At 52.5% G+C, this 25196-nt stretch overlaps 3 protein-coding genes across 24 annotated transcripts in view; 2 read left to right on the plus strand and 1 right to left on the minus strand.

Annotated features, from left to right (window-relative positions):
• M1AP (meiosis 1 associated protein) overlaps positions 1-4215 on the plus strand; it is a 75954-nt gene extending 71739 nt beyond the window's left edge. For 2 of the 13 annotated variants that reach the window (XM_038561661.1, XM_038561662.1), the window contains exons 9-11: positions 994-1134; positions 1656-1667; positions 2139-3012. In XM_038561661.1, coding sequence (XP_038417589.1) covers positions 994-1134; positions 1656-1667; positions 2139-2318 — 333 coding nt within the window. In that variant the 3' untranslated portion in view covers positions 2319-3012. Of the gene's footprint in view, positions 1-993; positions 1135-1655; positions 1668-1847; positions 1962-2138; positions 3013-3109 lie in introns of those variants that run through there. The other 11 variants (XR_005372537.1, XR_005372535.1, XR_005372536.1 and 8 more) reach the window with 11 other exon arrangements.
• Positions 3350-8566, minus strand: DOK1 (docking protein 1). Of its 3 annotated transcripts, none has more exons than XM_038561671.1 (5): positions 7935-8566; positions 5511-5810; positions 5270-5363; positions 4879-5063; positions 3350-4606 (listed from the first exon to the last, which is right to left on the minus strand). In XM_038561671.1, the coding sequence occupies exons 1-5, from the start codon at positions 7953-7955 to the stop codon at positions 3794-3796; spliced, it is 1413 nt and encodes a 470-aa protein (XP_038417599.1). In that variant the 5' UTR covers positions 7956-8566; the 3' UTR covers positions 3350-3793. The 3 variants fall into 3 exon arrangements, with proteins under 3 accessions (XP_038417599.1, XP_038417598.1, XP_038417600.1); XM_038561670.1 differs by lacking the exon at positions 7935-8566 and adding an exon at positions 6148-6308; XM_038561672.1 differs by lacking the exon at positions 7935-8566 and having other exon boundaries at positions 5270-5359; positions 5511-5642.
• LOXL3 (lysyl oxidase like 3) lies at positions 5642-25065 on the plus strand. Of its 8 annotated transcripts, none has more exons than XM_038561650.1 (16): positions 5642-5905; positions 8497-8821; positions 10588-10751; positions 11374-11588; positions 18502-18594; positions 19220-19279; positions 21433-21652; positions 21885-22065; positions 22203-22357; positions 22797-22964; positions 23094-23256; positions 23447-23690; positions 23784-23899; positions 23980-24116; positions 24223-24334; positions 24523-25065. In XM_038561650.1, the coding sequence occupies exons 2-16, from the start codon at positions 8509-8511 to the stop codon at positions 24594-24596; spliced, it is 2415 nt and encodes an 804-aa protein (XP_038417578.1). In that variant the 5' UTR covers positions 5642-5905; positions 8497-8508; the 3' UTR covers positions 24597-25065. The 8 variants fall into 8 exon arrangements, with proteins under 8 accessions (XP_038417578.1, XP_038417577.1, XP_038417579.1 ...); XM_038561649.1 differs by lacking the exon at positions 5642-5905 and adding an exon at positions 6991-7147; XM_038561651.1 differs by lacking the exon at positions 5642-5905 and adding an exon at positions 6991-7147 and having other exon boundaries at positions 18538-18594.
• Positions 25066-25196: the final 131 nt, after the last annotated feature.

Here is a 25196-nt window from a genome sequence, read left to right on the forward strand (position 1 = left end):
AAGAAGGTGGTAGAGAGTAATGTGATGTGTGTGTGACAGTGTGCAGTGTGTTTCCACGAGTCTCTGCATTGTGTGTGTGCAGATGTGTGTACTTATTTGTGTGCATCTTTTTTTTTTTTTTTTTTTTTAAGAATAGTTAGCTAGTGTCGGTGCCCAGGAAGGGAAGGGCTTCCAAATGACACTCCCAGGCAACAGCGGAACTGCGCTGCCCGGCCAATCCCCCACCCCCACCCCCACCCGGCTCCTCCCCACCCCACTCCCCTTCATCCTCCTCTCTTCCTCTGATCTGAATTCCGAGTTTCCTCTGCCAGCCTTCCCAGGCTGAGGGCAGGAGGAGGGACTCTGGGCAGGGAGAACTGGAACCACATCACTGCTGGATCACTGGGTTACGTGCAAAGAGGACAGAGCCTAGGATTGTGTTCTTGCCTTGGTGGCTGCTGGCATACAAAAAGAGGTGGGCACGAGTGGCCATGGCTCGCTCAGCGTCTCACTTCAGGGCCAGGGGTTCCTGGCACAGGATGTTGTGGCCGGAAAACCTGACTGCTCAGGAATGCTGTGCTTGTGTGTCCTCCGGCTATGCTCACCTCACAAGCCAGGCAGGGAACTCAGTGTACTTGAGGCAGACTGTGAGCACCCCCAGGCCTCAGACACCCCCTCCCTCACAGTTGTGCACACTGGATCTCTTGTAACCTCACGGCACTCCAGCCCCTCTCAGAATCCCATGACACACTTCTCTTGTCCAGATTATTCCTCTTCCTTAACCACTCCGGATTGTACCTACTTGCTGCACTCTGGGCTGGAACTGTATATCCTCACAAACACTCAGACCTGGGGGCCAGGACACCCAAGAGGACCCACAACTATTTCAGTTTTCAGTGAAGTGCTGGGTCTTCACACCTGCTCCAGCCTCTCACACCTCAACATCTCTGCCTGACATCTTGTGTTCTGTGACCTCAAGTTCCCTGGGTAAGGCTCCTCTTCTCTCTTCCTCAGAGCATGCTGGACAGCCTGGAGCTAGAGCCCACCTACAACCCCTTGCAAGCTCGGAGCCACCTGTACTCATACCTGAGCAGCACCTTTACCAAGCCTCAGGGCCGGCTCCACCCAAGCTGGGAGAGCCAGGCCCTGAGAAAGGTACAGCTCCCTCCCTTCTCCCCTCCCTCCCCATTATACGCAGAATCCAGGAGAGGGCCCTGCTCCCAGGCCCCCAACTCTCTCCTGCCCCCATCCACTCCCCCCACCAAGGACCAAGGGAGTAGCCCTCCTCCCTGGAACCATCCCCCACGATTCCCCCACCCCCACCCCTGGGGGGAAACGAAGCCAACAGGGGAAGAAGAAAAAGAACAGCCATTTGCCCTAGACAAAGCAAATTACAACCCCTGCCAGGTAGGGAAGCTTTTCTGCCTGGGCAGTGGACATTTACATATGGTAATGTTTAGGTATCTTAACTGTAACACTCATGATAACTCATTAGTCATTTAGCCGACCACTGTCCCACTAAGCAAACTGATAGCACGAAGACCACAGCTTCTGTTCAAAGAAAAGGCTAAATGGAAGGTAGAAAAAGAAATGTCCAAAAGGAAGGCAATTAGCATTTACTGAACACCAGCCATTTGCCAGGTTTTGTGACAAGTGCTTTCATTGAATCTTTACAGCATCCCTTCAAGGTAAGTGTTACGCTTATTGTATAGATGAGGAAAGGGTGGCTGAACAAGGCTAGTCAACTGGAGTCAGGGCTTTAGCAACAAGGGTTAAAGAGAGAAAAGGAATTGAGAGTGGAGTTATTTTTATGAAATTCATATTCTGTAGTATTTCCCTTTGTCATTAATCTTTTCCTAATTTCTCAGTAACAGAGCCTCTAGAAACTCCTGCTTTGCCTTAGCTGCAGTTACAAGAGAAAAGATCTTTCCAAACTAATAGTCAACCTAGAGATGGGAGCAGAGCCTAGCTTAAGTTAGCTGGTAAGCAAGCTGACACTCAGCCAGGAGAGTCCAGGAAATCCACTGCCCTGGGCCTTGAGGCTGTCACTCAAGGGATGGGACATGTGAAGGAGTTAGGCCAGGAGGCCCACAGGGAACAGGACAGGAGACCAGGAACTGTGTCTGAGCTTCAGAGAAGTCTGCTCACTTTCTCTGCAGGCCGGGCAGTTGCAGACAAGCCGAGTTCGAGTCACAGTAGCCCCCTTGCCTATGATCCCAACTCCCAGCAGAGCCCCCAAGATGCCAGCAGCCAGCAAGCCTTCCTCAGAAGCCTTCTTCTGGCCTTCCAAGGAGGGAGTGGCAGAGGAGAAGGAGGAGGAGTACCTCTCCGGGCTCTAGGTCCCCAGCACCAGAGCCCCGCTGCCCTGCTCAACCATATCCATACTAAGGCTCACACAACGAATAGTTTTTTTGTGGTCAGACTGGCCTTCTGTCCACTTGAGCCTCTGTGACCTCCAGGTGACTGGGAAACAGAGCCTTCCCCTCCTGTCTTCTGTGCCACTACTGCCCCACTGCTCAGGCCTGGAAGAGACACACCTGAACTTTTTCCTTTTCCAGGCAGGAGCTCATTTTCATTTTCTTTTGGATCATTTGATACCACTAACACAGATGAAGATTAAATACCCAGTAAGTCTCTACCATTGTTAGGAGCATTCCTAACCCCAAATTTCTCCTTGTAGTTCCCTGTAAGCAGGTAGATGAGGTTAGGTCACCTTGGGAAAACCAGACCTCAGGAGACAAGGATCAGATTTTCAGAGCTCATGAAAAATAAGTATGACCAAAATCTAAGCCTCCAAAGCCTGTGCTCCTCCCAGTATACCCACCACATAGCAGTTCCCTTCAACCCTCAAACAGAAAGATGGTTGATGCTTAGTACCTACAGGTAAAGTGTGTGTGTGCTGGGGCAAGTGGTATCATATAGCTGAGAAAAAGACCTATTGCCTTCCTGTTCCCCTCTGTCCATGCCTGTCTACCTTTCTGTTGGCCCTCTCCATCCATGGAATAACTACCATGTATAAAATGCTTAATCTTGTGCTTCAGACTGCATTAAGTACTTGAGAAACTTAACTCCTTTCATACAAATAGCCCTGTGAAGTAGAGTCTGTTGTTGGGTTTTTCCTATTTTACAGAGGGGCACCGAGGGCAAATGAGAGTTGCAGATGTTTTAGAGCTCGCCCAGCATCACAGAGACAGTCTCAAGCCCAAGTGGGCCTCACTGGACCACCGAGGCTCTCAACAATCACACTGCTCAGCTCACCTCCCTGAGACTCCTTCCTCTTTATGTGGCCCCCAGTACATTCTCCTGACCCCTCCACACCAACCCAGCACACCCTGCCACCATGTCCCATCTGTGACTATTCACACACATAGACCTTTTAAACCCAAGCTGACTTTAATGAGAATAAACTTCTTAAAATCTGTCTCTGGCAAAGAACAAAACAGGGGTGACGATCCAGGCACAGTCCAGCATCACCCTGTAGCCTCCATTCAGCCCCCTCAAACTGTACCAACCCAGACAAAGCCCCCATTGTCATAGACCTGGTCCAGCAGCTGTCCATTCCTTTGGGGAGGATGACTTGGGGGTGCTGGTCTCTCTCAGGCCCCATCCTTCACCTCTGCCATCTGTCCCACTTCCAGGACTTCTTGAGATTGATCATCCTTCCCCTGACTCCCCTGATCCCTCTGGTCCCCTGGGCTGGCTTACAGGGGACCCTCCAGCCCTCTGGTTCCTGCAGGCTCTAATACGTTTCTTTGATCCCCAGTACCACCTCCCTGTGGGGGTCCTATCAGCAACCCCCGCCTCACCCTACCTCTCACGTGGAGCCTTCTGCCTGGACTCCAGTCCTGTTAGCCCCTGCTCTAGACAGCTCACAGTCCCAGCTTCCTGAGGCACTGCTCTTCTGGACCTGGCTGTACAAGGCAGTGTCTGCGCTGTGGCCCTTGCTGCCATTGCCCATTGCAGCTCCAGGTTCAGAGAGGGCTAAGCCCCGGGGCTTAGGACCTGGGAGAGGCTTTGTGCTCCGAGGAGGTGGCACCTCGTAGTCATCAGTGGCAGGGTTGTAGGGGAGCTCATAACCCTCCTCCTTCACCCGAGCCTGGCACCACCATGCATCCTTGGGCTCCTGAGGCAGATCATAAAGGCCCCGGAGAGCAGCTGGGGCCAAGCCCTCAGGTTCATCATAGATGGGGTCCTCTTTGGGGTCCGTCAGCTTGGCCTTCAGCAACTGCTGCTGCACGTGCTGGTACAAGTCCCAATAAAGAGGTTTCTTCAACTGTACTCCCTCCCCTGCCTGAGCAGCAGTACTGTCCAAGGGGTCTGAGTACAGGGAATCCTGGGAAGGGCCTGGAGGAATGCGCAGAGAGTCTAAGGGTTCAGCATACAGGGCAGGAGGGCTGCCCAGGAGCTCCTGAGGGCCAGGCGGGGATGCCAGCGTCCCCTCTGCCACTTCTCCTTCGTGGGAGTCGGCTTTCAGACTCTCCTGCCCTTGACCTTCCTTTCCCTGGACCTTCTGCCGATGAATAGCAGTCTCAACTGCCTGAAAGATGTCATTCCCCTGTGCTGTCTGGAAGGTAAAGGTTCCAGGGCCTGAAGGGCAGCGGCGACCAGCCTCAAAAGAGAACATGACCTGAAGAAGGTGTGGAGGAAAACACATTACCAGGAGCCAGGAGAGGAGATGAGTCACAGGGCTTGTCCTAGTTACAGAGGATCTACAAAGAAAAAACTATTTGCGGGGGGGGGGGGGGGGGGGGGGGGCGCACAGGCAGAGGTCACAGGCTAGGCAAGGAAGGGTTACCGGGAGGACAGAACTCGCCATCTTCTTGTCCTGCCCCACCCCACCCACCCATCCCACAGTTATCCCGACCTGGGATGCCCATTCTCCCCGACAGCCCCCTGCACCTTGTCCCGGCCATAGCGGCGCAACAGAGTGTAAGGCCAGAAAAGGAGTGGCTCCAGTATCTGAGTCTGCGCCCCGACGGTCAGGAGAGTCAGCTTCTCAGCCTCCACTCTCAGCACATAGGAGCCATGCAGGCCACAGCGCTCAGCGGCTTCTGTCCTCTGCACTGTTACCCAGAACTGGGATCCTGTAAAGAATACACAATTAGATGGGCACCCAACAGACTGCTGGGTGAGAGGGCTGGGGAGGTGGGGACGGGTTGTCCAAGCACTCACTTGGAAACCAGCTTCAGGGGCTTCCTATTCCCCATGGGTCCCTGACCCTTTAACCACTCTCTTCTCAAGGCACCCGTCCTTTCCACCCCATCCCTCCGCAGGCTTCTCAGGCATCTACCTTCCCAGGTGGGACTATACAGCGAGTTCTCCAGCATCTCCAGGGCAGAAAGCTTGGGTGGGTTTTCCGCAGGCGCCAGAGCCCAGCTGCCTTTCTGGGGTAAAGAGAGGGAGTATCGAGATCCCTGCAATTCCCTCACCGCTGTTCCCGGGGTCCGAGCCAGCCGCGGCCCTCGGCTCCTGTAACCGCCCCCACCCCCGTCGCCTCTTGGGTCCACGGCGTTTCGCCCCAGCCCCCTCACCGGAAAGGCGTTTCGGCACAGGGTCTGCACCCAGGCGGCGCTGGACGGCGCGTCGGCCGCCAGCAGGTGGGAGCGCTGCGCGGTGTCCAGGCGGAAAGCCGCGGCGCCAGGCTCGGGGGGGCTGTCCACGGCCACAGGGACCACGCTCACACACTCCGCCAGGCGGATCACCTTGCAGTCCAGGCGGCGCGAGCCCCCTCGGCCCCCTCCATTGTTCGACCCCTTGTGGTCAAAAAACTCGAGGCGCGCCACGCCGTGGGGACTGGCAGGATAGAGCACAGCCCAGGTCTTCCTCCACCTCTGGGAAGAGAGAGCGAGAGACGCTGGCGAGGGAGCGGGCGAGCACCGGCGGCCCGGCCCCGACGGGACAGGAGACCCGCGCAGGCCGACTGCAGGTCTGCAGCTTCCCCACCGGGGCGCAGTTTCCCGAGAAGGAAGCCGCTCCGTCCGCCCAGAACCGGGGGGTGGGGGGGTACCCCGAGGCCAGCGGACGCTTCTCCCGGGTGGGAAATCAACTCCGCGGGAACGTCACGGGGTCTACAGCTCCCGCCCCGCGCTCCAACCCGCTGCCGCCCCCGCGGGCTCCACAGCCCCCTCCTAGGTCTGCAGGCGCGCGGCGACCCCTGCCCCGGGCTACCTTGGTACCGAAACGCTGACTTTGCAAAAACAGCGGCCCTTCCATCACGGCCCCGTCCATGGCCCCCGGCGGTTCCTTCCGCGCTTCCTGGCCCCGCGGGCTAGAGGCGGGGCGGGGCGGGGCCGGGCCTCCCGGGGCGTTCCGCCCCTCCCCCGGCCTCCGCGGGCCGCCGAGCGGGAGCGAGCAGAGCAGCCTGAGGGAAGGCGCGGGGGTCCGTAGACGGGGTGGGCCGCGCGCCACCTTCAGACCCCGGCCCACCGGCCCGAGGCCCGCACAAGTGCTCCGCCAAGGGAAGCCTCGAGGCTTCGGCCACGGGGCTCTGGCGCCCGGGCTTACGGGCCGGGTAGGATGTCATATGCTCAACGTGACATCAGAGTGAAGGCCGTGACGTCACCCCGAAAATGCCAGTGGGCACCCTGGGGCACCGAAGGGCTGAGGCGGGCCTTCTTCGCCTCAGTTCGCCTGACCGGATCCGCCCCCAGCCCGGCTGGAGTCCGGCTGTTTACACTCCGCGGAGCCCGGGACGTGGGGGAAGGGCTGGGGACTGGGGACTGGAAGGCTTCCCGGAGCCCCGAGCTGAGCCGCGGCCTCCCGCCGCCCCAGGGGCCGCCGCCCGGGCCGGTCCGCGGCCCCGTGGCCTCTTGCGTGTCCAGCTCCGTGACCGCAGCCGCGCGGCCTCCAGCCCGCGGGAAAAGAAAGCTTCATTGAGCAGGCCGGGAGGAGGGGCGGGGGCGGGGGCGGGGGGAGGTGGGGCGGCCGCGGCCAGCTCCACGGGGGAGGGGAGGACCAAAAGGAGAAGAGGAGGGAACTGGCCGGGGAGGAATCGAGGAGGAAGGCGGAATGTGGGAGGGCTCAAGGAGACGTGGGAGGGACAAAAGGAGAGGGGGGAGGAAGGGGGGGTCCAGTCTCCCCTGGCCGAGCACTTTTTTTGGGAAGTCCTAGGACTGATCTCCAGGACCTGGACTCTTCTCCCAGCACCTAGGGCCCCGCTCAGCCAAAGGTAGGGCGAGTCACGCTGCTGCGGCAGAAAGGGGAGTTTCGGATGGCGAGGATGGTGAAGGGACCACGGAAAAGGGGTGATGCAGGATGGGGTCGAAGGGAAACCAACCAACAGAGGGCTTTTAGCATTGTTAGCGTGAGACACAGTAGAGTGGAGAGAGGAGGCAGATATTTGGCGGGTGGGGGGCTGCAGGGTGTTCCAAATAGGGCTGCTGCCAGGGCCCTAAGGCTAGAGGCTCCTCTGTGAGGACCTACCCCTGGGCCCCCAAGCCAGAATGTCCCCAGAACAAAGCTGTCCTGTTGTGTTGTTTGTTTGAGTTGGGGAAAGCATGTTCCAGGGGCCCCTTGCTGGAGAGGGGCTGTTCTCAGCCCCAGACAGAGGGAAGGCCTTGGCTGAGGAGCTCATTGGCACCCTGGCCTCCGGTTGCCCTGAGACAGCACTGTTGGCAGGAGGTCTGGACAACCCCACCCCGCTCTCCCTCCCAGCCTGAGGCCTGGCCCTCCTGGGCCCCTTGACCCTGCAGGGTATGTGAGAGCCTATGTGCTGATAGGGTGTGCAGGGGGTTCTCCACGCATCCTGGTCTCTGCCCTCTGCGGTGGAATCTACCCACACAGGACTCTGAGCTTGACTTCCCATCAGGGAACCGAAGATCTGAGGGTCTCCTAAGCCCCCTCGCCTGCTTCTCTCCACAACCAGTAGCTATCTGCCCTCTGTCTGACTGGCTGAATGGGGTCGTCTGGGTCCCTCCCACAACCCCTCCTTGGCTCCAGCCAGTCCCTCTCCTCACCTGTTGCCCGAGTCTGACCATTGCTGTGTGCCGCTGGCCATCTCACGGTCACCTTCTGTCCATCTTCCACACTGTCGCTCTCTGCCATCTCTCTCTGTTCAGTCCTCTTTCGTTCCCACAGTAGTTTCCTTTCCTCTCACATCCTGTCTGGGTCTCCCTCTTGCCCAGTCTTTATCTCTTTCTCTCAACCATTCTCTGCCTCTTGGTCTCTAATCACTGTCTTGATTTCTGGGTCCCTTAGACTAGTGGGTGGGGTAAATGGAGGTGATGGGGAAGGGCCTTGTAAGACCGAACAACTGCTGGTGAGGGAGAGCTGCTCTGTCTCTGTGTCTGTGCCTCTCTCCTCCCTGCCCTGCTTTCCAGTCTGAGCTCTCGGACTCTGTGTTTCTGCTCTTATGTAGTTTGTATTTCTTTCTCACTTAGTTCCTGGGTCCCTGTCTTTCTCTCACACTGTCTCTGTCTCTGTCCTTTGGCGTCCCTCTTCCCCTCTTGATCTCTCTGTGGGACCCACGCCTGGCTTGATCTCAGTTTCTCTTACACACTCTCTCTCTGGGGCACCCAGGCCTTCCCTGCCATGCGACCTGTCAGTATCCGGCAGTGGAGCCCATGGGGGCTGCTACTGTGCCTGCTGTGCAGCTCCTGCCTGGGATCTCCATCCCCAACCACTGCCCCCGAGAAGATGGCTGGGAGCCAGGGGCTGCGGTTCCGGCTGGCCGGCTTCCCCAGGAAGCCCTTTGAGGGCCGCGTGGAGATCCAGCGAGCTGGCGAGTGGGGCACCATCTGTGATGATGACTTCACGCTTCAGGCTGCCCACGTCCTCTGCCGGGAGCTGGGCTTCACAGAGGCCACAGGCTGGACCCACAGTGCCAAGTATGGCCCTGGAACAGGTGAGCAACGTTCCATGCATCGCTTAGGTATGGCCTTAATGCAGGGAGGTACACCAGGATGGTACAGGCGCAGGGACCCAGGGCACCCAAAACAGCCAGTGTCAAGTAAACCCATGGTTGACAGACCAACAAACACCATCCCTTCTCAGACCTGCATGACCTTAGACTTCGGTGCCTTCTCTGAACTTCAGATGCCCTATATGCAAAATGACTAGATGACCTCTAAGTTCCTTTCTTTTGCAAATGTTATGTCTGTGGCAGCACAGACAGGGCGGGCCCATGGGAGAAATCGAGGCACGTAGCCACAAAGACACATGCAAGGACAGCCCTGATGCAGGGGAGCCCTGTACAAGCACAGTTGGCTTGATGTAAAGCTGGGAGCAGATAAATGAGGTCTAGATGTCCCAAAACAGAAGGGATCATGGACACCACAGCTGACAAAATCCGATTATAGGCAAGACCTGAAACAAACAAGCTGGAACTAAGAACAAGTATAAACTCTAAAGATGAGAATGAATGTGGGTAGTAGAGGCTTAGGAGGAATTCTGAGACCTGAAGGTGCCTACATTATATGGGCCCACAGTAGGGCCGATGGACAGAAGCTGGTGCAGTCTGCCGTCATTCCCCCCTTCTCACTGGCTGGACCACTTCTGGAATAGAATGTCACTTGTAGGTGCCACATTTAAAGAGAGACAGTAGAAAACGGAAATACTTTCAGAGGAGAGCTGCCCAGATGTGACAGGCTGGAAGCCAAGTTTCAAGAGGGAATAGCTGAAGAAACCAGGGACATTTGGTATGAAAGAAAAAGGCGTGGGATAGCATTTACCTGAAGGTTGTCTTCAAACATGAGGACAGTCATTTGACTGAGGGATTTTTCTGGATAGCATGAAAGGACAGAATCAGACCTGGTGGGGGATAGTCATAGTCACAAGGACTTTGTGATGATGGACTTTGTGATGGTTCCAGTGGCTTGGTGGGGCAGGGAGTAGGCATCCCAGCAGAAGCTGGGTAAGTCCTGTCAGGACATACATGATGGGTCCCTATAAGTGACTGGGACAGATGAGTTACATTGGATGGAATCCCAGGGCCATTGGATGGAACTGGGTCCATCCAACTCTGAGAAGTCAGTGATACTCATCTCAGTATGGTCCAGGCAGAGAGAAAAACCAAGGGGCAATGTGGTAGTGCAGACAGGCCGGGCCCATGGGAGAAATGGGGGCTGAGGTGAAAAGATCTTAGATTTTGAAGTCTCACAAGTGGCTGAAACCCCTAAGCCCCATGTATTGGCTGTGTGGTCTTAGGCAAGTTTCTTAACTTCTCTGAATGCCAATTTCTTTATGTAAAATAGTGGCAGCTCTAAGAATAATCATATATATATGAATATATGTATATTCATATATATATATACACACACACACATACACATTGCCTAACACACAGCAGGTACTTGATTAATTGTAGCTATCAATGACCAGATCAGGACTGATGAGAAATTCAGTGTTGACTCTTGATTTTTTATTCACTCTCCCCACTTGTTGAGGATCCTCCAGATCACCACTGACCCGCCATCAATCCTGTGCTCCATTTCCTCCCAGGGTGTTCCCTCTCTTTCACAGCCATTATCCTACCAGAAAAATGGAATCGTCGTGGCCAGGTGTGAGGTGTCTAGGCTCACTCTCCCAGCAGCCCCATCACTCGCCCCCCACCTCCGTTGTCCTGCCTCCTCAAGCCTCTCCACCCACCCACCCCCATCTCTCCCTCTACAGGCCGCATCTGGCTGGACAACCTGAGCTGCAGTGGGACGGAGCAGAGTGTGAGTGAATGTGCCTCCCGGGGCTGGGGGAACAGCGACTGTACCCACGATGAGGACGCAGGAGTCATCTGCAAGGACCAGCGCCTCCCTGGCTTCTCAGATTCTAACGTCATTGAGGTCTGCCGTTCACACACACACACACACACACACCCACACACCCAGGATGGCGAGAGAGGGCTGTAGGATGATTATATGTGGTTTGAGGGGATACTGGAAGGTAGGGCATGGCATATGCCCTGAAGGCTAAATTGGGGTGATGGGAGGCTTTGGGGGTGGGGGCAAACCATAGAGCTCCTGGACATATTAGAGCCCACGTTTGTCTTAGCATGAGCATTCAAGTTACTGAAGCTGGCATGAGTCTCCCCAGCTTCATCCCGGGTGTCCAGGGCATCCCTTGCTTCAGATGTCCCTGCTCCCCTGGAACATCTCCCTTCCCAATCTCTCCCACTGCTCCCAAGCCTCCTCCTCTGTGAACTGCTCCCGCAGGCTCGGGTGGGCCCCGGGTGCGCCTTCCCCAGCTTCCTCAGCACCCTGCACCGCCTGTCCGAGCGCTAGCCGCCCTTCCCCTGCCGGTGGTGAAGGCTCAGCTCCCCGCAGGAGCAGGCACGCCTCTCCGCCCCGCGGCAGCCCCTCCTCGCCGCGGGCTCTACAGCAAGCACACTAGCTGGGCTCCGTGGGGGCGGGAGGACAGGAAAAGGGCGCCCTGACACTCCTTCCTCCGCTTGTGGCCGCATCCCAGGTAGAACAGCACCTGCAGGTGGAAGAGGTGCGACTCCGACCGGCCGTGGGGCGGGGCAGGCGGCCGCTGCCCGTGACCGAGGGACTGGTGGAAGTAAGGCTTCCCGACGGCTGGTCGCAAGTGTGTGACAACGGCTGGAGCGCCCAGAACAGCCACGTGGTCTGCGGGATGCTGGGCTTCCCCGGCGAGAAGAGGGTCAACACGGCCTTCTACAGGTGAAGGGACGTGGGCGCTGCGTGGAGTGGACTGGCCTTGCGGGGTGGCGCCTCGACCTCCGGGGGGGTCCGGGGCTCTGCAATTGTGGGGAATACGGAGGCCCCTTCGAATCCGGAAAGTTGAGAAATCTAGCGGGACCACGGAGGGCTCCCCAGGGCGAGCCTCAACTGGGGCCCGCAAGGCTTCCTGCTCTGTCCCGGCCGCAGCCTGGGCGGGGCGAGCGGCGCCGGACGCGGGTCGGTGCCAGTGACGCCAGCGGTCGGCAGGCAGAGTCTCCGCGCCCCGGGGCGCGCGCCCAGGCCGGCGAGGCCACGCCCAGCGGCCGGCGCCCCGCGGGCGGTTAGGGTTGCGGCGCGGGCGCGGCCCCCGGGGCCCGCCGTCCGAACTCGGGGAGCGCGCGGCCGCGCCCTGCGGAGGCGGTGCCTGGCGCGCGTGTCCTAGCCAGGGGCGACTCCCCGAGGCCCTGCCCTGGACCGGTCCAGGCCGCCCTCGAGCGCGTCGGTGGGCTCGGGAGCCCTTGCCCTGGGCAAGTTTTCCAGAATATCCTTTGGCCCAGGCGCGCCCAGCCCTCCTGGGGGGCACACGGTGTGCGCGCGGCTTCCCGAGTGACCAGTCACGGAGCACACCGGTGAACGGCCCTGTGCTTACAGGGCCTCGCCACCCTGGAGCATCTAATGTGGTCCTTTGGAGGAGTATAGAAATCTTTACAGTCTCTCTGAAATCTATTTTGCAGGCTAAAATGCGTTTGTTTTTTTTTGTTTGTTTTGTTTTTTTTGTTTTTTCCAGCTCTTCCTTAGTTGAGTTTTGCACAGAGACCTCTCTTGACATCTAGGTGACCTTCCATTGGGCACACAACTTCAGATATGGTCTGATCAGGGCAGGGTACAGTAGAAATGCTCAGCTTTAGGTGGAACATGCCGAGACCTTGTATTGACTTTCTGTTGAGGAAACATCTCACTTTTCTTACTGAACTGGTAATCCTCTAAAACCAATTTCAGATCTCCCCTTCTCCTTGATACTAACAGAAAAAGCCTATTTGAACCTAAATCTATGTTGACTTTACCCTATTAAATTAGTTTGATACATCATCTAAAAACCATTAAAAGCCACAATGCACCCATGGGATTATCTTGAATCCTAACATTATTTCCCATTTGTCATCGCTCCCAGCTTCTTCTGGAGGATATATACATGACAGCTATGCCTTCCAGCTTCATCATAGTGACTGTTAAAATTGTTGACATGTTCAAAACCAAAGTCTAACTCTTCCTTACTCATCATGTCTTCACTCATTAGTTGTGAAATGTTTTTTCCACTAACTGGGAACAAACTGAACACTACAATGATGTAGCCAACATTTCACTATTTTATCTATAGTAAAATCATGGAAGATTTTGTTAGTCTCCCTTAAAGCCCAGATATATTATATTCATGGCCATTCTCCAACCTTCCAATTAGGAATCTTATCAAAAAAAGAAATCATGGTGGTTTGAGCTAATTTTTTACTGAAATCCTTCCAGATCTCTAAGGAACTCCATATACTTTCCTTACTGTTCACAAACTTTCCATTTAATAACTTATTCTAGAATGTTATTCTTTAAAGAATCCTTTTTTCTTTTTGAAAGTCAATACATTACCAACCTCTAGTCTTCTCCATACTTGCTCAAATTTTCCTTGCCTTGGCTCTCAGACACATCTGAAAGTTCTTTCAGCCCAAAGGAGTATACTTTATCTGGTCTAGAGGCTCAAACTGTTTTAAAACAGCTGTGTGCTGTGCTCCTTTACTATTATCTGTCTTGGAGCTGTATTTCTTTCTCTGTGCTATTCTTTACCTTCCCCAGCGCAAACATCAGGTTCTGAAAGACCAGCACAATTTAAAACACAGGGGTTTTAAGTGAAGAGGATAGCATGAACAAAGGTGAAGAGATCCATTCATTCAGCATTTATTTATTGAGTGTCTAGGGTGTGCCAGGGACTTTTGTTAACACTAAGGATTCAACAGTAGACAAAACAGACAAAAATCCCTGATTTCATGGACTAGGGAAGAATTGGAAAATAGTAAATTTTAAAATGCAGGGATGACAAAGAGTGTAATCAATACAAATAAAGCAGAGAAGAAGTTAGGAAGTCGAAGTGGGATTGCAGTTTTAAATAGAGCAGTCAGAGAAGGCCTCTATGAAAAAGCATCATTTCAGATAAGATTTAAAGGAGGTGAGGGCACAAACTGTGTAGAAATTTAGACAAGCATTTACAGGAAGAGGAATCATAAATGAAAAGATCCTACGGAGTGGGGGAGGGTCGGAGGCCACTGGGGCTACAGCTGAGCGAACAAGAGAGAGAGAGAGAGAACAACAGAAAGGTGATATAGGAGGAGTTTGGAAAGAATGGGGAGCCCAACCGCATAGGACCATTTGGGAGACTGGCTTGTTCTCTGTGTGAGATAAGGTTTTGAACAGAGATATGACATCTGACTTCCATTTTTAAAGTATTATTTTGGCTGCTTTAAGAATAGACTATAAGGGATGCAGAGAAATTAGTTAGGAGGTTATGTCTCCTGAAAGCCAAGTAAAGAAAGTGAGAGGTGAGGGTGACCAATGAGAGTGGTGAAAAGGGATCAAATTCTGCGTATGGTTGAAGGTAGAGCAACAGGATTTGCAGGTGGATTTAATGTGTTAGAGGAGAGGAATTAAGGTTCATTCCAATGTTTTGAGCCTGAGCTAAGCATGGTGTTGGCCTTATCTGATAAGGAAGATAGTGGGGAGCTCATTCTGTGTGGGGACTCGGGGGAGAGGCATTGTATATTAAATTTTGGTTTTGGACCTGTTAATGTGAGATTCTCTAAGACATTGAAATGGTGAAGCTGAGTAGGTAGCTGGGTATGTGACTCTAGAGTTCAGATGAATTAAAAGTCCTGAAACTGGACAACGTCACCAAGGGAATCAGCATAGACAGGAAAAAAAGAGGTCCAAGGACTGAACAGAGAGCTTAAATGTTACGAGGTCAGGAAGATAAAGTGAAGGTACAAATAGTGAAGTGGGGCAGAAAGAAAACCAGCTGAGTGTGGTGGCCTGCAAGCCAAGTTAAGGGCTTCAGGGAGGAGAGGGAGGGAGCAAGTGATCACCTGACTCAGTGCTGCTGGTGGGTGTAAAAGCACAAGGACTGAGAAACGAATGCTAGTTTTAACAAAATGGGAGTCATTGCTGACCTGGACAGAGACAACAGTAACTAGGATATTTCTCAAAAGACAGTTGACTAGAGTAGAAGGTTTTGCTGAAAAATAATGGAAGGAAGATCTGAATACATAAAAGCCAGAAAACAGAATGCTTTTTGTGCCAGATTAGAGAGTTTGATCTTTATCTTATGGCAAAATTAAAAAGAAAAGTAATTGTATGGGCCACTGATAAAATAAGGTCAGTGTTGTTAAAGTTTACCTAATAGTAGTGAACTGGAGGGAGGAGGTTCTAGATGCAGTAAGGCTAGTTAGAATTTTGTTATAAAAGTAAGGTTGATTCAGAGGGTGACAACCAAGAGGCAGGGGAATGAGAGCTGTAGGATGACTGGTAAAGGAAAATAAGAGAAGACTTTCAGGAAATGACCCTGAAGCTGCTGGAGAGGAAGATGGTGTGTGCCATCAGGTATCTCTGGGCGTTAAGTTCACATGAACTAGCCTTCCAAGTGAGCTGTCCTTGGCAAGTTTGAGACCCAGCAATTTTCCCTAGGTATGTATGGTCTGAAATAATTTTGAAAGATCAGGAGTATTTGTGTAGATATTGGAATCTGCTACTGAGTCTGGGATATGGAGACTGGAGATGTATGAAGAAGAGAGACCATTCGTAGGGAGGAAAGGGGTTACAGGAGTCCTGGGACAATCTGTGTTGGGGATATGATCTAGATTTCCTTTCACAGGTCACATCAGACAGAGGGAGCGTTCTCACAGATAATGCCATCATAAAGGGTAAGCAAGGCCATTATGAAGAACACCTTCCTTAGAGAAAGAATATACATCTGCTAGCTTTTAAAGGCAGCTAGTAAGATTTAGGGAATGAGAAAATCGGAAAATCACGCATTTATCATTTTTCAACTTGGTTTTATAGTTCTGCCCTAGAACATGTGAAAGTGATAGCAGTTTAGAAGAGGAAAAGAATGTAAAGATAATTGAATCATTTACTGTCCTTCTGCAGGCAAAGAAATTGAGGTTCTAAGAGCTTAAGTGCTGAAAGCTATTTATTAAACTGCTATTTGCAAAGCACTGTGCAAAGTGCTGAGAACAAAGAGGTGATTAGAGATCACGGAAGACCTCACAGACTACATTAAGGATTTGGGTCTTTATAATAAAAGCACTGGGAAACAACTGAAGTGTTTTTTGAGAGGAGGGCTGTGAGAGGCCATGATGAGATTTCTGGCTCCAAAAGATCACTCTGACAGCATTTCAGTGAATGGTTTGGGAGAAGAACAAGAGTGAATGGACTAGACAGGTGGTTAGGAAGTACCATTGACATGACTTGGCTACGGACCGACCCTGAGAGCCGAGAAGTATCAAGGTGGACTCCTAGGGTTCTGGAGTGGGTTTTACTGAGTTACGGGTTGACTTTCTTGGACCTACATTACATTTTAGAAAACTTTGAGACATCTAAGTAGAAACATCAAGAAGGCAATGGAATGTACAAGGTTAGATATAAAAGAGAAGATATAAAGAGAGGATATGGAATGAGTAGAATGCCTCAGACTGGGCTCCAAAAATGTAAGTGACGAGCCAGAGGAGGAGCCTGTGAAGACCAAGAGAGAGCAACCAGAATTAGGAATCAAACCAGACTAGTAGTGTTAGGGCCCCCATGCAAGGAGAGCAGAAGAGAACAGCAAGGTCAGATGCTACCAAAAGGTAAATGAGATGAAGGCTGAAATTGTCCATTAGATTTATTATCACAGAGTGATGGGGAAAACCAGAAAAGAGCAGGCTAAGGAATGAATGGGAAGAGAGGAGAGGATGTAGAAGAGGAGTGTTTACAAGTCTTGACAGTGTTTTCTATGAAGTGGGGGTTTATGGGGTGGAAAGTGTGTGGGGAAGGGAGAGATCTGAACATATTTAACATGATTTGGTTGAGGAGAAATTGTATGCGACTTCTCAACTGAGGAGGAAAAAAGATCCTAAGGGATGGAATTCAGAAACATTGGGGGCAGTGGCCTTAGAGAATAGAGATGGCTGGAATGAAAAGAGGACATGCAGATATGGGGAGGTTTCTCTGTTTGATGGTTGAAGAAACAAATGACAGGGGGAAACAGGCACATTTGTGAGTGAAGGAATGTAAGTAAAGTATCAGCAGTGTAAAGCAAGGTATCAATACTGGTCCTAATTGAGTACCAGATCCTTAATATAATCTATATCACACTTTATAATATACATAACTATGTATGCTGTATGATATTTAATATTAAAACCTTATAAATATCTAAGAGAAGTACTTCTAAATCATCTAGAAATTTCTAAATTTAGGGACACCTGGGTGGCTCAGTGGTTGAGCATCTGCCTTTGGCTCAGGTTGCGATCCTGGGGTCCTAGGATCCAGTCCGAGTCCCGAGTCCCGCACTGGGCTCCCCGCAGGGAGCCTGCTTTTCCCTCTGCCTATATCTCTGCCTCTCTCTGTGTGTCTCTCATGAATAAACAAAATCTTTGGAAAAAAGAAATTTCTAAATTCCTAGATAATACATTTTTTCTGAGTACTAGTTGGAGGGCCAAGATAATCTCAAAAGAAAACACAAAATCTATTTCATTTTAGACAGGTCCATGAAAAAGACATTTGGAGAAAAAGTTTCACATTATTCTTGTATGATGAAAGGTTCTAAATTCTTAGTCCTATCTCAGGAAAAGAACCTGAGAGTTGGTATACACTCTTTCCTAGGAATGTTGGACATACTGGATATTTAGGCAAAAAGACCAACTAAATACATCCTCAGGAAGAAGCCAGGGCAGGAAATACCAAGCAACTCAAAGCCCTGTTTCAAATCTATATATTAACATCCTAGTACATGTGTCCACAGTATACTGTGTCCAGATAGGACTCCGCAAGAGAAAACAGCAGAGTAAGAGCACGTTTAAGATGATAACAGGGAGTCCCATAAACTTGGAAGGACAGGAAAGACCTGCGTTCATCTGTACATAGTGGGACAGGACAGAGAGGGGGCAAAATTAAAGTCCTTGAAATCAAAGGGAGAATGAGAGGAGAAACAGACCTGGTTTCCAGACACTTGACCTAAGGCAACCTCTTGAAGAATAAAATAGATTAAATATTTAGGCCAATTAAAAAGAAAGTTTTAGTACTTAGTTGTCTGGGAGCTGAGCTCGCTTTGTGAATGACTAAAGCATATGGGATTTAATCAAAGTAGGAAGGATGCTGTCATCCTAACCCGCCTGGCCTCACGCTCCCCTGTCAAACCAAGTTAATGTCCTTGGACATCCAGCCTTGGTCCTTGTCCTGCTCCACAGGCCTCAGACCTGGAAATGCCGGAAGTCAGAGAGTATCTAAGAATAAAAGACAGCCTCCCTATAATCTGGCCAGTTCTCTCTCCTTGCCCTGTCAGTCTGCCAATCCTAACAATCCTAACACCCTCCTACTTATACCCTCCCCGTGGCCCTCCCCTGAGGTTTAGATCAACCCTGATATTGACCCTCATCCTCATTACCCATCTGTCCCAGCCTAATTTCTGTGGGAGCGGGTATAGGGACTCTATCAGCCTGAGTCCATGTGCTTCACTGCTGTTCATCAGCCTGGTCATGTGCATGGGAGGCCAAACAGCTGTGAAGGGTAGAACCTTGAAAGTGTCTCATGTTATAACATCCTGATGATTTTCCAACTTTGCTGTTGGAAAAGAAATTTACCCTTATCCCCAGCTGCCTAGCCTTTCCCTTGGTTCTAGGCTGATCTTGACTCTGCTGTTGTCTTATCCTCGCAGAAAGTTGAGGAAGAGAGCAGCCAAAGCCTCGGCCCGACGCCCCAAGCCCCTTGGAAGGTAATGGGGCAAGAGCCCCGGGACCTCCTGCCTGCCTCTGTGGCCCCAGGAGGTGGATGGATGGAAGGCAACCTATCCATGTCCATCCCAGAACCCAAACTGATGAATTAGGGATGCAACTGCAAAATGGCCATTCCGGGAGGGGAGGCAGGCATGGGGACATGCAAGCTTTGATCTTAGGTTGCACAGGGAGGAAATAATGTAGGAATGGCTGAGGAGAAGCCTCCTCATGCTTCTACTTCCCCCAAATAGCTTGGACTCCAGCCTTAGCCACCTGCATGCTTCCTACCCACCTTCCCTAATTCACCCACATTCCCATTCTTTCTCCTCCCTTTACCTCTTATCCCCTCTCCCCTCACCACTCCCCCACCCTGCCCCACCCCTGGACTGACTAGATTTCTCATCACTGGTTGAACCCAGAGAGCAACATGGGTTCCTAAAATGGAGTTCAGTGGTGTGCAGTAGTCAGTGTACATGGAATATCTGGCCCTCTTCTCTTTACTCCTTCCCACACTCTGCATAAGGGGTCCTTCCCGGAAATAGGAAAAACAAAACAAAACCCTCTACCTTTCCTGGGCCATGTACCTAACCACTACCTCCACTAACTTCTTTCTCCTTTTTTCAGACCAATCACCAAGCTTAAAGTCAAACCCAAACCCCGAGTGGGCAGGGGATCAATCAAGAGGTAAATGAAGCTCAGGCTGGGTGTGAGGAGAGGAAGAGCACAGTGATGACGAGTCAGGGCAGTAGGCTGTGCTCAGGGAGGGGTCAAGGAGGCCCCCACCAAGATGTAGCTCTTACAAACCACCTTCCAGATGATTCACTGAAGCATAAAGTGATGCTGGCCCTTACATTGGTTTCTGAGGAATTATGCTCATCACAGGATTTTTGCAAATCTTGATAGAAGTTCATCCATGTGTTTATTAATCTTCCCCTGGTGAATTCTAGCAGATACTCTGGCACTTTTGTCCTTCTGATGCCACACTTGCCCCTCCCTCAAGAAGTTAAGTTTGCCTAAGGGATCAATGTTCCCAGCTTACCTTTATTTGATTAGTTTTTAAAAAATAGGTGCTACCAGCTTAGAGGTAAGACCTGGGGTCCCCTCTGGAACTTTTGCCAGGGATTGGCTCAGATTATAGTCCCTATGTAACTGGCCCAGTTGACACAATTAGGCTCCCAGTTCCATAATTTTCTCGTGGGTTCTTTCGGAATTCAAGAGAGTATATATAAAGCTTCCAACCCCAGTGATTATCTCTCACTAGGCTTCCAAAGACCATTTGCACATGAGAAGTCTCCCTGATAACTTCTTCAGCAGTAACCGAAGCCACAAAGAATTCATCCCTTTCTTCCATCCCTCCCCACCCACCCCCCCATCTTCTGCACATTCTAAGATCACCCAGTGGTCCCTTACCCAGCTCCTCCTTCTGGTGGCTTCAAAGAAGCTCGGAATCTGGGGGTGTTCTTGTACTGCCTTCTAGCTAACGGTCATCTGTGCCCAACATGGCCATGTTCTGGCCTTCCCTGAACCCCAAATTCAAGTGCACACTGCTGTTTTTACTGTGTTCCTTGTGGGGAAAGGGGAGGCGGAAGTTTAGAAGAGCGCTATCTTTTTCTTGTGATGGCCTCTTTGACTTTTATTTTTAGCCAAACAGGACTTTGGGAGAGTACCTGATCTGTTTGAGCTTCAGAATCCACTCATCCTGAGCCTCCAAAGGTATTCTGTAAAGTCTCCAGGCTTCCTCTGTCTGTTGTGTTTATAAACTTTTCCTCCTCTCTGTGTCTTCTAGCCAATGACTTCAAATCGTCAGATCCCTTCCTTCCTCTGACATTAAGTGATGGGCACATTACTACAATAATTCTTTGCCACGCCAACCTCATAGGCCCACTCCACCAACACCAGCCCTCCTCTCTGGACACTGCTGTCATCATGTGCCTCACTGTCCTCCCTTATCCCACTAGCATCGATAAACAAGTCCCCTCGTTTTCACAAGGCATCTCTCCCAAGTGTCTCCTAGTGTTACCATCTCTAGTCCCATTTTCATGTTCAGATGGCTACAAAACATTCTTTCTGTTATGTTTCAGTCACAGAAGTACAGACTACTTATTAAAGCTCAGCTTGAGTCTGGAGAGCTCTCTACCATTCTACTGTGCCTATTCATTCTCCTTCTCTGGTCATGTGGTCTCTAACTTTTGTCTGTCTCGCATTTATACATCTTCGTTCCCACATGTGCCAGCCCCAGTCCTTTCCTGTGTCCAACCTTCTGGTATATTCTTCACATAACCACCCATCATATTCTGGCCTGGAAAACCCTCCAGCCTCTGAGAAGCCATTTAGACCCCAGACTTACTCACTCCTCTGCATCTTGACCCATTCAGTTATCTCAGCGACAGCACAGTAGAAGGCCGTGCTCACGCTGGCTCTCCAGTCTTTCCACTGGTGGCAGCCGCTCCCTCCTGCCTGTCTCTTCCAGCCGGGCAGTCCTGGCTTCCTGCTGTCTTTGCACAGCAGCCCCAACCTCAGCCTCCATTAGGGCCAGCAGCCTGAATCCATTTGGAGCAAGCTTTCTGTCAGGCAAGTCAAGGCTAGCTGTCCTAAAGCCAGAGGGGTCTTCAGCTGCAGGTCCCCAAGAACCATCCTGTTTGGATAATCTGGGCTTTTTCAGTCTGGAAACTTGCCATTCCCTTCGTCTTTATGGAGGGAAATGCAGCAGAGGGGAAGAAGGGATGAAATGGTCACAAAAGGTTGGGGGATGGCAGAGGCATGGAAGGGAGGAGGGTTGTGGGCAGAGAGGTAGGAGCATTGTTTTACCCTACTGCACCCCACTCCTGTCCCCCCAGGCTGCTGGCCCAGAGGCAGCAACACTCCTTTGGTCTGCATGGGGTGGCGTGTGTGGGCACCGAGGCCCACCTCTCCCTCTGCTCCCTGGAGTTCTATCGTGCCAATGACACCACCAGGTGCCCTGGGGGGGCCCCTGCGGTGGTGAGCTGTGTGCCAGGCCCTCTCTACGCAGTGTCCAGTGACCAGAAGAAGCAACAACAGTCAAAGCCTCAGGGGGAGGTGTGTGAGACAGCGACCATAACCTTCCCCACCCCCAGGTGGAGAACCCCATAGCCTAGTCACTCCCTGACTAAGCACAGCCCTGACCTATGAGGGCAGAGGAACCTCTCTCCAGGGGGTGGGCCACAGACCTGAGACCACCCCCTCCCTCCTTTGTCCCCTAGGTCTGCTTAGCCCTTTCTGTGTTGACATCTCCATTCACTGCTTTTGGGCACATCTCTCTCCTCTATAGACCCGAGTGCGTCTAAAGGGTGGGGCCCACCCTGGAGAGGGCCGGGTGGAAGTCCTGAAGGCCAGCACGTGGGGCACAGTCTGTGACCGCAAGTGGGACCTGCAGGCAGCCAGCGTGGTGTGTCGGGAGCTGGGCTTCGGGAGTGCTCGAGAGGCTCTGAGTGGTGCCCGCATGGGGCAGGGTGAGGGGGATGAAGATGGGAGGAAGAGGGAAGAAGCTATACACTCTCCTGGGGGGGTACATTCCTGGGGAAGGAGATCCCAAGGCAGACAATAAAGGTCCAGTTATAACCTCCTGATCTTTGGCCTCTGACCCTAGGCATGGGTGCCATCCACTTAAGTGAAGTTCAATGCTCTGGACAGGAACCCTCCCTCTGGAAGTGCCCCCACAAGAACATCACAGCCGAGGACTGCTCCCATAGCCAGGATGCTGGAGTCCGATGCAACCTGCCCTACACTGGGGTAGAGACCAAGGTCAGTTACCTTTCCGGTTTAGTTCAGGGATCTTTTTTTTTTTTTAAGATTTTATTTATTTATTCATGAGTATACACAGAGAGGAGAGAGAGAGAGGCAGAGACACAGGCAGAGGGAGAAGCAGGCTTCACGCAGGGAGCCTGATGTGGGAATCGATCCAGGGTCTCCAGGATCACACCCCGGGCTGCAGGCGGCGCTAAACCGCTGAGCCACTGGGGCTGCCCTAGTTCAGGGATCTTACATCCTCTCCAGTCCTGGCCATGATCTGCAGTCTGACAGCTTCCCAGATCTACTGTCCCAGGCCCCTGCCATCCTGCAGTTCCCACCTGATGTACCTACTTGTCAGCCTCTGAATCATCCTTCAGCCACAAGCCTGCTACAGACTCCCACTGCTCCTTCCCAAAAGCCTACCCAGGACTTCCCTTCTGTGTCACTACAGATCCGACTCAGTGGGGGCCGCAGCCCACACGAGGGGCGAGTGGAGGTGCAAATAGGGGGACTCGGGCCTCTTCGTTGGGGCCTCATTTGTGGGGATGACTGGGGGACACTGGAGGCTATGGTGGTCTGCAGGCAACTTGGACTGGGCTATGCCAACCATGGCCTACAGGTGAGTGAGAGGGGAACCAAGGCCATTGCCTCCAATACCTGTGTTTGGGGCAGAGGACTGTGGAAATGAGTCCATTGGCCCAAAAGGCTAGTGGTGGGGCCTCACAGAAACATCAACATATGTTCCCAGGAGACCTGGTACTGGGACTCAGGGAATACCACAGAAGTGGTGATGAGTGGAGTGCGCTGCACAGGGTCTGAGCTGTCCCTGGACCAATGTGCTCATCATGGCACCCATGTTGCCTGCAAGAGAACAGGAACCCGCTTCACTGCTGGAGTCATCTGTTCTGAGAGTGAGTGAAGCCAGGGAAGGGAGGCTCTGGACCACCGCCTTGGAGGGAAAAAGAGAGCTGTAAGCTGGAGGGGTACTCCTTTCCTGTGACAACCAGCCTTCTCCCCCTCTGCAGGGGGAGGAGGAGCACCCCCATCCAGCCCCACCCCTCAGCAGTGACTTTCCACACTCTGCTTCCTTCCTTGGGGCAGCTGCGTCAGACCTACTGCTGCACTCGGCCTTGGTACAGGAGACTGCCTACATCGAGGACCGGCCCCTGCACATGCTGTACTGTGCCGCAGAAGAAAACTGTCTGGCCCGCTCGGCCCGCTCAGCCAACTGGCCTTATGGCCACAGGCGTCTCCTCCGATTCTCCTCTCAGATCCACAACCTGGGACGAGCTGACTTCAGGCCCAAGGCTGGGCGCCACTCCTGGGTGTGGCATGAGTGTCACGGGTGAGAGGGTCAAGTAGAAGGGCAAGATCGCTGGAGATGGGGCAAAGCCTGCTGGGGGTAGGGAAGGAAACAGGGGTTCCCTTGTCCCCACAGGCATTACCACAGTATGGACATCTTCACTCACTATGATATCTTGACTCCCAATGGCACCAAGGTGGCTGAAGGCCACAAAGCTAGTTTCTGTCTGGAAGACACTGAATGTCAGGAGGGTGAGTTGGGCTTCAAAAGGACTCCGGTATCTCCGTCCCACCAGCCTTGCCTCACACTGACATGTGCCATTCCCTCTCAGATGTCTCCAAGAGGTATGAGTGTGCCAACTTTGGAGAGCAAGGCATTACCGTGGGTTGCTGGGACCTCTACCGCCATGACATCGACTGCCAGTGGATTGACATCACAGATGTGAAGCCAGGAAACTACATTCTGCAGGTGCTGGGAGACTGACATCCAGCTGGCAAATGGGAGGAAGGTTTGTTAAGGGCACCTCTGGATCTGAGGAGTACAACTGGTCACATTGCCTTTCTCCCACTCACAGGTGGTCATCAACCCCAATTTTGAAGTAGCAGAAAGTGACTTCACCAACAACGCAATGAAGTGTAACTGCAAATATGACGGGCACCGCATCTGGGTGCACAACTGCCACATCGGTGTGTGGGGGAGGGCAACCCAGAGAGACCAGGGTGGGAGGAAAAGGCCTTCATTCACTCACTCTCTTCCTCCTACATTGGTTCTGTGTCCTCCCACCTGCCTCTGCATCTCCCAGCCCCTCAGCTTCTCACCACCCTTCCCCACAATGGGTCTGCTCCCCCACCTAACCCGCCTATTCACCTCGCAGGTGACGCCTTCAGTGAAGAGGCCAACAGGAAGTTTGAGCGCTACCCTGGCCAGACCAGCAACCAGATCATCTGAGGCACTGCCACCCTCTTCTGCAAACCACCACTGGCCCCTGAGGGCAGGGGTCTGAGGCTGCCATTACCTCAGGAGCTTACCAAGGGACCCCTGACATCGGTGGGCTGGCTACTCATCCAGTGCACACTATGGATGTGGAACTGTCAGGCCGAGGTTATCGCCCTCCTTCTCAGGCCAGCTGCCAAGCATGGGGAATTTTTGCTCCCGGGCCCAGCACCGAGCCAAGCACACTGCAAAGAGCAGCACCCAATGAACTGCCAAGGACAGACAGCAGCAGCTGGTTTTCTTGAATAGGGAGGTCAGAATGGTCAGCTCCAGTATCTCCCCTCAGTTCAGGGGGGATACAGCTTTACCTCTAGCCTTTTTGTGGGGGAAAAGATTGGTACCCCCTCCCCCCTTATTTTTGATTATAACATGATGCTAGGTATAATTTTATTTTATATAAAAAGCATTTTTATGATTCCTCAGAGCCCAGGGATTGGTGCTGGTGGTTGGAGGGACCTGCCCCCCACTGGTTCATTTAATCCTCTGTCCAGGTACCCTCAGAGCCTAGGCCAGGAAAGCAAGGTGGAAATCAGAGCAAGAGCCTCATACTCCTGC

The sequence above is a fragment of the Canis lupus genome, chromosome 17 (genome assembly GCF_011100685.1).
Source record: "Canis lupus familiaris isolate Mischka breed German Shepherd chromosome 17, alternate assembly UU_Cfam_GSD_1.0, whole genome shotgun sequence".
Lineage (NCBI taxonomy): Eukaryota > Metazoa > Chordata > Mammalia > Carnivora > Canidae > Canis > Canis lupus.